Consider the following 12,819-nt stretch of genomic DNA (forward strand, 5'->3'; position numbering starts at 1 on the left):
ACGCAGAATTATCTCTGACCTGAAATATCTACAGAAAATAGTTAATGGAAGCTTAAGATCGGAAATATTACTTCAGGAACTATCCTTACGTGTCCCTTCCCGCATCACCCGGAATACCCACCTATTCCATCTTTCCCGTCCTAGGTTGGCTGTTATACAGAGGTCTCTTTTTTATAGAATACCAAACTGTTATAATCAAGTAACAACTGATGTGGGCATTTTTTCGAGCTACCCAGTGTTTGAAAGAGCAATTAAACGAGCTTTGACGGAATAGTTTTACGTTTACACTCTTTTTTTTCTATGTTGTTGTTATTGTTGTCTTGTTTTTTTTTTCTTTCTTTTGTTAGCATGTCCCTGTGTAAAATGGCAAAGTTATGCTGTATCTGGGAATTTGTTCAATAAATAAATAAATAAATACTACAGCAACTTAAAGAAGTGTGTAATCATCGAAGTTTAAGGTATAGTTCAATTTAACATAGATTTAAGATTCTAACATCAACTTCATAAAATGCCTGTTAGAAGTAAGCAAAATATTTCCACAAATTAACACAAAATTACGTTTTCATATATATATCTATATAAAAAAAAATTTCTGCACTTTTTTTTTTTTTTTTTTTTTTTTTTTACAGCAACTACACTTTCAAAAGATGATGATTCTAGTGCAAAAGATTTACACTGTCATATTTACAAAACAGTCTAAAAGGAAATTACGAGAATAAGATGGGTTGCGGATAAGTTGCCTGGAGGAAGGTGTCAGAGAACACCGAAACAGTACAGTTACAGCAATACAGGGGCGGATCCAGGACCGACTTCTGGGGGGGGGGGGGGTTGAGTTGTCATACTGCTACTTATAAGGGCTCCAAACTTTGGGATGGGTTTTATTTATATATATAAAATAAGAAAGCATCGTCTTCTGGGGGGAAGGCGATCGCTCCGATCGCCCCCCCCCCCTGGATCACCCCTGCTGCAGTACAATAAATATTAGACGCAATAAATACAAGATTACGTTTATAAATTACTAAAACATATCCTTAAATCATTATGTTTCTATGAAGTTCAAATATTGAAATAATTTTACAACTCTGCACGCTGTTTTTTTTTTTTTTTTTTTTTTTTTTTTTTTTTTGTCAAGTCATCTAAAAACTGGAGGAACATCTACTACTTGGTCATACATTAACATTAGGCCGCGGTGGCTCAGTGTTAGAGCGTTCACCTCTGGTGTCTGGGGTCCGGATTCGATCCCAGCCCCGCCCAGTGAACTTTGTGGTGGACAAACACCGTGTGCGTGGGTTTCCTCGGTGTTCCCGTTTCCTTCCACTTTCTTCATTCCACCATGTCATTAATTACTCATCATCACCGTCTCCTTTAGCCTAATTGGCATAAGCGTGGGACCTAAAACTCAAAGATTTCATTTCATTTCAATTCATACATTAACATTTGCAATTTAACGTATTTATAAATATTGTAAGGATCCATACACCCACACGTACTATAAGCCACATTTTTTCACCATAAACACGTGTTCTAACAACTTATAAACAAAAAGTGGCAGACGATGGAAGGATGACTACCGGGAAGAGCCGAAGTGGACACGAAGAACCACGAAGTAAAACGACGACCCCTCCACAAGTTCTCCATCCAGAAGGACGGCTATAAAAGAGAACAATGGTGCCAAGAAAGCAAGAGTACCAGTGCTGATCGCTCACTTATCAAAACCTTCTCTCGAGGCCGCTATGAGCTACGGATTATAACCGATCCTGTCTGAGGGCGCTGTGGGCTACGACAAATATTCTATATTCTCGACGTCACATCGTGTGCCGAGGGACTTCGTATTTATTGTACACTGGAAACATTTAAAGACTTAGAGAAAAGATTTAGAAGAGCTTTGTAAAAGCTTTATAAGACATTTTCTTAATAATAAATAAAAAGGTGAAGGGTTAAAATCGTCATGTACATTATTTAGACTCTAGCTACAAAACACTGCAATATGTAAAAGAGCAAATATTGTTACCTGTTTGGTGTGTCGTAGAATTAAATTTTGCTGCTATATTTTATAAACCTTACTGTTTGCTTCTTCCAGCAGACTTTTCTCTGGGTTACTTCTTGAACTGCTATATATACATATGAAATTTCTCTTATGTACGAAAAAAAAAGTTAACTTTAGCACTTAAGTCCAAATTAAGTTTATTAGTAGATTCGAAAACTCATGAATATACACAGAACACATTACTATAAACATACGGGAGCCGCCATATTACTTTCCCGCGTATGTAAATAGAAAAAAATCAAGCAATAGAAGTTCTACTATTCTTTTAGATAGACTAAGGAAAGAAGCAGGCAGGCTGCTGAAATTATTTCAACGTTTTAAAACACTATGGACGCAGAGACGGATGGTATGTCGTTAGATTAAACTCTGTCGACTTTTAAAAGTGGGAAAAATACATCCATCACTTGTGCACTTGTTTAATTTAGGTAATTTCTTATCTCAAAGCGACATTTTTCCAAATCTTTTCACTTGAATTTGTACTTGTTTGACAAGCCTATACTAGATACTTACATGTTCCCACCAAGCAGTTTCGAATTCAGCGTAACGACCATAGACCCTATCCAAACAATAACAAAAACTTCAGCGAACTCTGGGCCACCATCGTTGGAGTTGTCTGCAGTGTCAGAAGATCCTTGCAGAATCCTAGGAAAAAGAAATGTTACCAATGATATGACAAACCAAATGTAACTACATCAACGAAAATATCCACAATTATTAGTAGAAAATGATCAGCAAATTTGAACAAATATTAATTTTCTAAATTGTAAGCGATATTGCTAACTCTCCTTCAATGTACAATCTATAGAAAAGAGCATATCGATAGATTATCATTGAATCACTACCAAAGAAACCAAGGACAGAGGCTTCATGTTGATAAACATCGTCTGAGAACGCCACGGAGCGATGTTTTTATCTTCATTCATTTGAAGTCAATCCATTTGGAATAACAATTCTCAAGTATTTCTTCGAATTTAAGACTCATTTTTTCTTGAGGCCTAAAATTACAGTGCAGCTTGGCTTTTTGAATTGAATTTTTAAGCGTTACATCTCACAATTATGCCCTTTACAGTAAAGAAGCCGGATGATTAATGACTAGGTGTACGACAATGTGAAGGAAATAGGAGAAACCCGAATAAAATCTACCGACACGACAACCTTACTTGGCATGGGATCAAACCAACGACTCCTGGCAGTACCAAGGAGCACTCTATCACCGAACCTCTTTGTCTCCCTCTTCCTCCGCTTGGATTTTGAGTTAATATGTACACTATAAATATACAACATAAAATGGGATATTTTCCCGCTTCAATGAGTTACATATTTCCATTAAAGTTTCACCAAAATATCAGTAGCTGTGTTACAACACTCAAAATTCTACAAGGCGTCAGTTTATTTTTAACAACTAAATACGACGAAGAAACAACAGAAGACAAATTGCTAATGGTCGATAGGAAGTTTTCTAAACACGAACCTATCTTTAGTATTTAAAGATGGCTATAATGAATTGTTTTGAGGTGATAAGACAGTACAATAATTCACCCCAAAGACTAAATTGGACTTAGAAATACTATTTTAAATAATGAAGAATTTGTTTCAGTAGATTCACCTAAAACCCTCGTCATTATATATATATATATATATATATATATATATATATATATATATATATATTTAAACTTAATAATATGGCTGTAGTTTTGAATAGATTGAGGTTAGAAAAAAAATAGCTACATTTATGGAAGTTACTTTAATAGATAGTTGTTGCCAGTTGTGTTTCATTTTGTTTTTATGTACACTGCAACTGTCTAACAACATACACCACATGCTATCTAAATTTTCTGATATGGTGAAATTATTTAGCTGGAAAATTTTGATTGGGTAATTTGAAATGTTTTCGTGTCCCTTGGACTTCAAATTAAAAAGAGTCCTCTGTAATTCGAAATGTAATAAAACTTTACTATATCTTATCATGTGAGAAACACATTTTAAATATTAATAATATGGAAATAAAACAAGTTGATACAGATATAGATTCTTAAAATGTACAGCTGTCGTTTCTAACCTGGTAGGATGAGGGTGTGGCGTCAAAAGAGAAAAAGGGGGCGCAAACTACTAACAGAAATAAGCTGCATTGGGTAATTACAAATATTACGAATGGTTTAATAGAGAGAATTAAACGTAATAAAGACCCATTAAATAAAAAAAAAAAAAATAAATAAATGAAATGAAATGAAATATTTCAGTTTAACATCCGACGTTTATGCCCTTTCGGTAAGCGAGACGATGATTAAAGAAAATGAATGATGACGGAATAATTGGTAGAATGGAAATGTGGGAGGAAACAGGAGTGTCCCCGAGAAAATTGACGTACATGATGTCGTCTACCACAAACTTATTTTGCCGAGGATTGAACCAGAGACCGTACGCACCAGAGGTAAAAGCTCCATCACTGACCCTCCATACTTACCTGTAGAATTATATTGTGGTAGTACCAATCTTAGATTTTATTTTCAACTACAACCTGATTCTCATTTGTAAACAATTATATCGGAAGAATTAGATCACGATGTAAACTCAGTTATACAATCATGGCTGTGAATTCGTCTTAAGCGCTTCTGACAGCTTTACTTACATAATTGAACTCATTACGAAAAGCTGGCACAGACATACTTCTTACTTCCTAAATTCCAAAATTCGTTCTGGACTCGGAACACTTATATTATTGCACGTGGATTTACGTCACGTCCACGAGCTTTTAGATTATCAACCTCAGCAAAGATCCTAATATAAAACTGGGAGTTCAAGGCTGTTTAGGAAATTCATGGAGTTAGTTTAGCACAGCGGTACTCAAGACAGAAGACCTCTGTTAATTGTAATCATGGACATAACCAAAAAAGGTTTCTACTCCTTTCAAGTTTAACACCGCCGAAACAGTGGATGTTCCGCATAACCACTATACGACTAGTAAAGGACTTACTAGTCATCAGCACCCTGTCTCCGAGGTAATAATTCACCACCAAGAACTATATCAGGGTCGAAACTGAGCAATAATCAAGAGCATGGCATTGGAAGATTTATCCTCATCAGAACTTACTAGGTATGTGTCAGAGAAATCTGTTTGTACTAGGCTTTCTAAGTGCATAAGACAATTCATTGTCAGACACATAAACTCACATTCAGAATTAAACTCTATTAAAACTCTTTTAAGTTTGATTTAAGATATTTAATTATTGTACCTCTCGCGATATACCTCCAAACTAGTACTTAAAATTAGGAATAATCTCATATTTCAACATCTCACAGAATTATATTAAGAATAATGCGGTGAGTATACTTAAAGGAATACTCACATGGCCATAAAGGTGCAGAGAACAAGCGGTCCCCATAAGTCCCCTGAAACAGAACAATCTTTATTAGAATTTATAAAATAACAAGCTTTTTCTTATTAATTATCCGTTATTTCTAGTAAATATATCACTGTAATACCTTTCCAAGTTTGATTTTTTATTGCAAAGTCATTTGTGTGCCTATTTTTACAAATGAGTAACTGTTAGGAGGAATCAAACAACAGATACTAGCTGCTACTTAATAGTGTATTTTTATATACTTTGTATTACTATTGTTATCATTTTGCAGATCTAGGACTAATTTTTCTTTAAAGGTTTGGATCTGGAAATGTTTCTTCCACGCTTCTCGATCTTCAGCTTCCTCTTTTAATTTCCAATATTTTCTTTCACTTTTTAAATCACCGATCAGTTGTGCAGTTCTTCTTCTTCCTACTCCTCGTTTTCCTTCCACCTTTCCTTCTATGACGGTATGTAGAAGATAACCTCTTTGCAGGATGTGTCCAATCCAACTGGCCTTATTACGAAGGATGCTGGCTAGATGTGTCTTCTTCTCTCCTACCCGTTTTAAAACATTGTCGTTTGTTACTCTCTCTCTGTCCATTTTATCTTCTCCATTTCCCTCCAACACCACATTTCAAAGCTCTCTAAATACGACGGGTGACTGAAAAGTTTTGAACCTTGAGGAAACTATAAGAAGTACAGATTTGGTAATACCTTTATTTTTCAACATAATCCCTTTGGACAGAAAAACACTTGCTCCAACGGTGCTGCACTGCTCTTATCCCAGTAGAAAAAAATTCCTTAGGTTGTGACCACAAATACTCCTCCACGGCTGTCATGACGTCATTATCACTTGCAAAACGTCGTGCTACTAGAGCCTTTTTTAGACTAGGGAACAAGTGGAAATCTGAGGGAGCCAGATCTGGAGAGCAAAGTGGATGAAGAACGAGTTCAAAGTCGCATTTGTGAATAGTAGCCATGGCAACTGCTGATGTGCAGCCGGGAGCATTGTCATGATGGTAGAGAACGCCTCTGGACATCATTTGTGGCCTTTTTTCTTGAATTTGCACTCGAAGGTTTTTCAAAAGGTCACTATAGTATTGTTCTGTGATGATATGACCCTTTGAACGTAATCAATGAATATCACACCTTTGGATTCCTAAAAAACAGAGGCCATCACTTCGCCAGCGAAGGGGATCATCTTTGCCTTCTTTGGGGTAGGGAAGGAGGGGTGCTTCCATTGTTTGGATTGTTTTGTTTTTGGCTGGTAATGGTGTACCCAACACTCGAGCATAGTGATGAATCGACATCACGTTCCAACAGTTTCAAATTGTCCACGGATAGGAGGTACTGAGTGCGTTTTTTTTCGGGAGTCAAGAAGACGTGGGACCCATCGACTAGCAACTTTTGATAGACCAAGCTCCTTCTTCAGAATATGATCTGCTCGCTCCCCAGCCTATCTTCTATCTGTCGAGTTGACAATCGGCGATCTTCCATGATCATATCAAGTACCATGCAAGTAATCCGTATTACTTACCAGGTTATAGGAAATCCTTAAGTTCCCTTTGGAGAATACCTCGCACACATCTTGAAGGGGTTTGAACCATATATTTTTCAATCGAACAGGTATGACTTCGAGTCTCATGTTTTAAACCGCACTCTCTACGTTGAGTTGTTTTTGAATTACAGCCCTCTGAAGTTCATTTTCCCACGCTTTCGGCACCTTATATTGCCGGAACTATCCCTCACTGACCAAAGTTCCAGAGGACTTTTTGCTGGTTTCGATGTCGTGAATCAGCTCCCGAAGTTTGATACATAGCTTTATCCATAGGTACAGATCAATCGTCCAGAAGCTCATGTGTATGGTACCATCATGGTATTCGTGGCACAATTTTCAGCACAGACATCATATAACATGTACTTTTACAACAAAACTTGGAATTTTGAAGGAAGAATACACATTACAAGTATTTGAAAATAAAATCCTGAGGCGACTTCCGGGCCTAAGAAGGACAGGAATGGCGGAAACTTCATAACGAGAAATTGCACAATTCATATCGTTTATGTGATATTATTAGGCTCAGACGGACACATCATGTAGCCAGAATGGAAGTAGAAACGCTTTCCAAAACAAGGCCATTAACAAGACCTGGGCGCAGATGGGAAGACAATACCAATATGATTCTCTCAGAATAGAAATACAAGCAGAAATGGATCCGGTAGGCTAAAGCCAGAAGTTAGTTGAGAGCTTTTGTCTATATGACATTGAATCTTCGGGTTTCATGGACCATAAAGTTCGTTAGTTAATTCGGAAACGTAAAGAAAATATTGGAGAATTACACTTAGAATATTTTGCTCGCGGCTGGAAGCTTAATTCAAATTACTGATTCACCTAATTCCAGAGAGAGTAATCTCTCCCCCTCCCCTTTTTGGACGTCCATGCCTGAGGGTTTCTTTATTTGCCGCAATAAACAAGTACTGGAATGGTTATCCAAGTTGCTTCATTTGAATGTGGCTTCTTACTTGTCACTATGAATGTTAGAAACGCAAAATGCCTTCATTCCTGATGATTGGAGCACTTTAATAACAAATAAAAAAATAAATAAATAAATAAATAAAAACTAAACTGAATTAGTGTTTCAAACTTACAATTATTTCCTTTCTTTTCAAAAGGAAATGTGTTTCTGGTCACAAAGAACTCAAGTTTGATTTAGTGAAACCGAGATTAAGAAACAGATAGTTACACATACAGATATTTTGAATTTTATTGCGAAGAATAAATAAATAAAAGTAAAACTTATTCGACAGTCAGTCGCAGTGGAAGTTGTATTAGTGTCAACTTGATTGTGTCGAGTTTAAAGTGTTGGTACTCAAAGAAAGAGAAGTAAATCAAATAATATTAAGTATTCTGCATTTTCGGAGGCCCTGGGACTAATGAGGGTCTTTTCCTTCTTAATTTTTAGTTTGAGCCTGGAAATGTTTCTTCCGTGTTTCTCAATTTTCAACTTTCTCTTTCAATTCCCAATAGTTTCTTGTTATCGATCACTTGTGTTCTTCTTCCCACTCCTCGTTTTCCTTCCAACTCTCCTTATATGGCAGTATGAAGAAGATGCGTCCAATCCAATTGGTCTTTCTACGAAGAATGTTGGCTAGAAGCGTCCTCTTCTCTCCTATCCGTTTTAAAACATCTTTGTTTGTTACTCTCTCTGTCCATTTAATCTTCTCCATCTTCCTCCAACAAAACATTTCGAAGCTCTAAATGTTTGTTCTCTAACTTCCGTAATGTCCAAGTCTCTGTACCATAAATTTCAATACTCCATATAAATAAAATATTAAATTACTAATTCATTAATAATCGATATATGTCAACATCAACATCACTTTGCTCATGCGAAGTTTTTTTTTTTTTTAACCTGTCGTTGGAAATTAACGATATGAAATTAATTTGTTGATAAAAAAAAAAAAAAAAAAAAAAAAGGATGTGACGGTGAGAGGAACGAAACTGCTGGCGTGAAATTTGATCATATCGAAATCATTTACAATTACGCGCTGCGTACAAAAGACGACCTCACCTCTCTTATTCTCTCCTGAAGTTCCTTTGCTTCAGTCTGAACATTTAGAATATGAGTACATCTTCCAGTTATTTAACATTCATTGTGAACTACGAAATTTTTGACTCAAACTTATTCTGTTCTATCTGGCATAAGCAATCATGTATTGAAGTCTGGGGGCATTGCTTTCCAATATTTGGATTCCAGATAGAAAAATTTATCATAATGACTGAACCGAGAGAACTCCTAGAAAGAAAATATATTACTTACATTCTTTTAGCAAACTCTTCTTTTCTTTCGGGTAGAGTACATGAAAAAATTTCACTCCTACTGCTTTCAGGTCTCTCAACTGAAAAAGAAGAAAAAATAATTAATTTAATGTTCACATGTTAGATCCATAAAACTAAAGGAGACGGAAGATTAATGGCATCGATTATGAAAGAAAAAAAAAAGTCCTATAACTATTCTATCAGGCCAAGGAAGCCTGATGAAGACACAGTTATTATATTGAAACTGTTACATGATTTTGTGTTTTCTATATATTATCACATAGCCTTGGTCAGTGTATTGATTAGTTTGAAAAAAAGAAAACAAAAAAAAGTAGAATAGAAATCTGGAGAAAACCAGAGAACCCAGAGGAAATTCGCGAACATAACACTGTCTACACTAATTCAGATGGCCTGAAATCGAACTAAGGACACATCGTACTAAGAGAACATTTTAGTACTTAGCGATCGTACCCAAGTGCATGGGGTCCCTGGTTTGATTCCCGACCAAGTACGTTTATGGTGGACAACATCGTGCTCGTGGGTTTTCTCGGAGTACTCCCGTTTCCTCCCACTTTCTCATTCCATCATCATTCATATGCTTTAATCATCGTCTCCCTTAGTCTAATAGGCATAATCATCGAACGTTAAAATTAAAGATTTCATTTCATTTTTTAAAGGACACGCGTGATAAATGCAAATGAACGATTAGGGAAGAACTGCTACTGAATATGCAACTGTGAGAACCCAGAGAAAAGCCACGAACATAATGTTGTGATCATCATAACTTTTAGTAGCCTGGGATGAAACCTATGATTCTTCGCACAAAGCATTCTACCTCTAGGTTATAATATCTTCCCTGAAATAAAAGCGTATACCTTTTAAAAACACATTGAGCACTCACACAGCGTTGGGTTAAATAATAATGATTTACATAATAATAATAATAATAATAATAATAATAATAATAAAGTAAAATATGACTTACACTGAATTACTGAAAATATTTAAATCTTACAATCAACTTTTTTGTATCTTTCTTTCCTAGGACCTGAATGGAAAGATCGTATACGTCTCGAAGCAGTTTGTTTTGATAAGATTCTCTCTTGAAATTTAAAATCAGAGAAGAGGAAGGTGAAATATAAATAGGAATTATTATGTTGTATAATTCAAGCTAAGACGATTAGTTCACCTATCAGAAAATTTATATTCTTACCACTGTGTCTCTTATTGGTTCATCTAGTGTATTGAACTCTAGCTCTCCTTCACCTTTATTCGGACCCTGTTTCGGCACCGCAATGTCTCCTTCCACAGGTCCTGCGATGTCATCGTATAACTGAAATATACGAATCGATCATTACGAATAATGCAACTTATTTAATATAATTAAACTGTCCTTACAAGATTTTATTTACAATGAAGCACACATTGAAATAGACAATTGTATTCTTGGATTCATGCAAAAACTGAAGCTGGTTGCTATCTTTGATTTCCCTAACAGCATACTACACAACAATAATGGCGACAACGCATTTCCTTGTTTCAGGCCGTTCTCGACGTGAAAGCTCGTGGACAATTTCCTACTTACACTTTACTCCAAATTCCGTAAGAACGTTGTACAACGTTTCCCTCCTAACCGAGTCATAGTTTCTCTAAAATCAATAAATAATTGATGTGCTGGAGTATTGTATTCCCATTTCTTTTCGACTTTTGTTAAATGGTAAACATCTGGTCGATAGTTGATCGATTTTGGCTAAATCCGTACTGATAATCTTCAATAATTTCATCTGCGTATGTGGTCAATCTTCCTAATAGAATGTTTGAGAAGATTTTATAGGATATTGACAGAAGAGAAATGCCTCGATATTATTACAATCAGTTTTGTTCCTTTCTTGTAAATTATAACAATTATTGATTCTTTCCACTCCTGTGGCAATTCCTCCTTGTTCCAGATAACGAGACTGAGTTTGTGTATCTTGTTCCGCAATGTTTTCCCTCCAGTTATAATTAACTCAGCTGAAATTTCATGTACATCCGGAGATTTGTGTTCCTTTATAGGGATTTCTAATTTCTGTTCGGTTAAGATCTGGAATATATGGTTCTGCAATATGCATATTCCTTTCTTCATGAACTAGTTTTTAGGTACGTGTTACGCAAATCATCAAAGAAATCTTTCCAACTATTCAAAATGTTATCTGTATCAGTGAAAATTGTTCCGTCGGCTTTCTTTAATATATAAGCGCGAGGTTGATAGCCTTTCTTAAATTCATTGATACATGTCCATAATACTTCTGTTTTTACTATTATCTTTGACTTAGATTTTAAAAAATCGCGTTACTTCGTTCTAAACATTTTGAAATTTCCCGTCTGATGTCAACGAAATTTTGTGTAGTTCTATCATTCGAATATATTCCTCGAAAATAAGTGAGAATGCAATACCTCGGCATATCTATTACTTATTGATTTCAGAAAGGCCTACGATGTTATGGGGGAGGGGAGGGGGGTACATTGTGCAACATTCTTACTACGTTATACCAAAAAAGCTAATTAGATTAATTAAGATGTTTTTTTAGATGAATCCCAAAGTGAATCCGAGCAGAAAATTCTTGTTCACGAGCTTTCACATCCAGAATGGTCTGAAACAAGGTGATGCGTTGTTTCCATTATTATTCAATTTTGTCCTAGAATATGATATAAGGAAAATCAAAGATAGCAACCAGGGCCTACAGCTGAACGGCACTCACCAGTTCATGGCGTACGCTAATGATATAAATCTGATAAGGAACGATATGAAGACAATAGAAAGAAATGGAGGGGTTTTATTAAACGTCTGCAGGGACACGGATTTAGAATCAAACACGAGAGAAAATTACGTACATGGAAATTTGCCGCGAGTATAACACTGCAACTTACGGACATATTAAAACATTAAATAATACTTTCGACAAAGTGGATACTTTCAAACATCTAGGATCTACATTAACATATCAAAATCATATCCATGAAGAAATTAAATGGCGATTGAAAGCAACGAATTCATGTTATTATTCAGTCCAAAATATTTAGTCTTCGCGAATTCTGTCGAAAAATGTAAAGCTTAAAATATATAAAATAATAATCATGCCTGTTGTCCTATATGGTTGCGAAACACAGTCACCTAAAGGGAGCGAAGACTATTGTGGTAAAATATCATCAGGGTTTGAAAAATCTTGCTTGCAAGTACTAGCCAGCCAAAAAATTTACTATCCAGAACATTTTGCAGTCACAGTGTTTATACTTATCAAATGCACTTTACCTGCCGTGACTTTAGTCGCCAAATATAAAAAAGCACTTGTCACTGGTTAGCAGGCGAGTGGATTTTTCAAGCCCTGGATATTAAAATTTATAACACTCGAGATTTTTTTGATGAGCCAATTTGTCCAGATTTTTGGACTTGGCGCGACGTAATTCCTAGAGGCGATTGAAGGTACACAGGAAATGATCCAAAATCAAGTTTCAAATTCATCGCTGCTGATAATACACTGCCAAAGGAAGGGATGCACACGCAATAATTCTCCGATGCGCAATGCCACAGTATGGTTTTCTGACCTTAAATTTGACCTTGATGA

General features: G+C 35.8%; 1 protein-coding gene across 1 annotated transcript in view; it reads right to left on the bottom strand.

Annotated features, from left to right (window-relative positions):
• LOC145685699 (protein YIPF6) overlaps nucleotides 1–12,819 on the bottom strand; it is a 32,225-nt gene that overhangs the window by 16,055 nt on the left and 3,351 nt on the right. Inside the window, exons 2-5 of the mRNA XM_081758141.1 lie at nucleotides 10,428–10,547; nucleotides 9,216–9,294; nucleotides 5,398–5,440; nucleotides 2,558–2,689 (exon numbers count right to left, since the gene is read on the bottom strand). Coding sequence (XP_081614267.1) covers nucleotides 2,558–2,689; nucleotides 5,398–5,440; nucleotides 9,216–9,294; nucleotides 10,428–10,547 — 374 coding nt within the window. The remainder of the gene's footprint in view (nucleotides 1–2,557; nucleotides 2,690–5,397; nucleotides 5,441–9,215; nucleotides 9,295–10,427; nucleotides 10,548–12,819) is intronic.

Source organism: Thermobia domestica, chromosome 5 (genome assembly GCF_964235325.1).
Source record: "Thermobia domestica chromosome 5, izTheDome1.hap1.1, whole genome shotgun sequence".
Lineage (NCBI taxonomy): Eukaryota > Metazoa > Arthropoda > Insecta > Zygentoma > Lepismatidae > Thermobia > Thermobia domestica.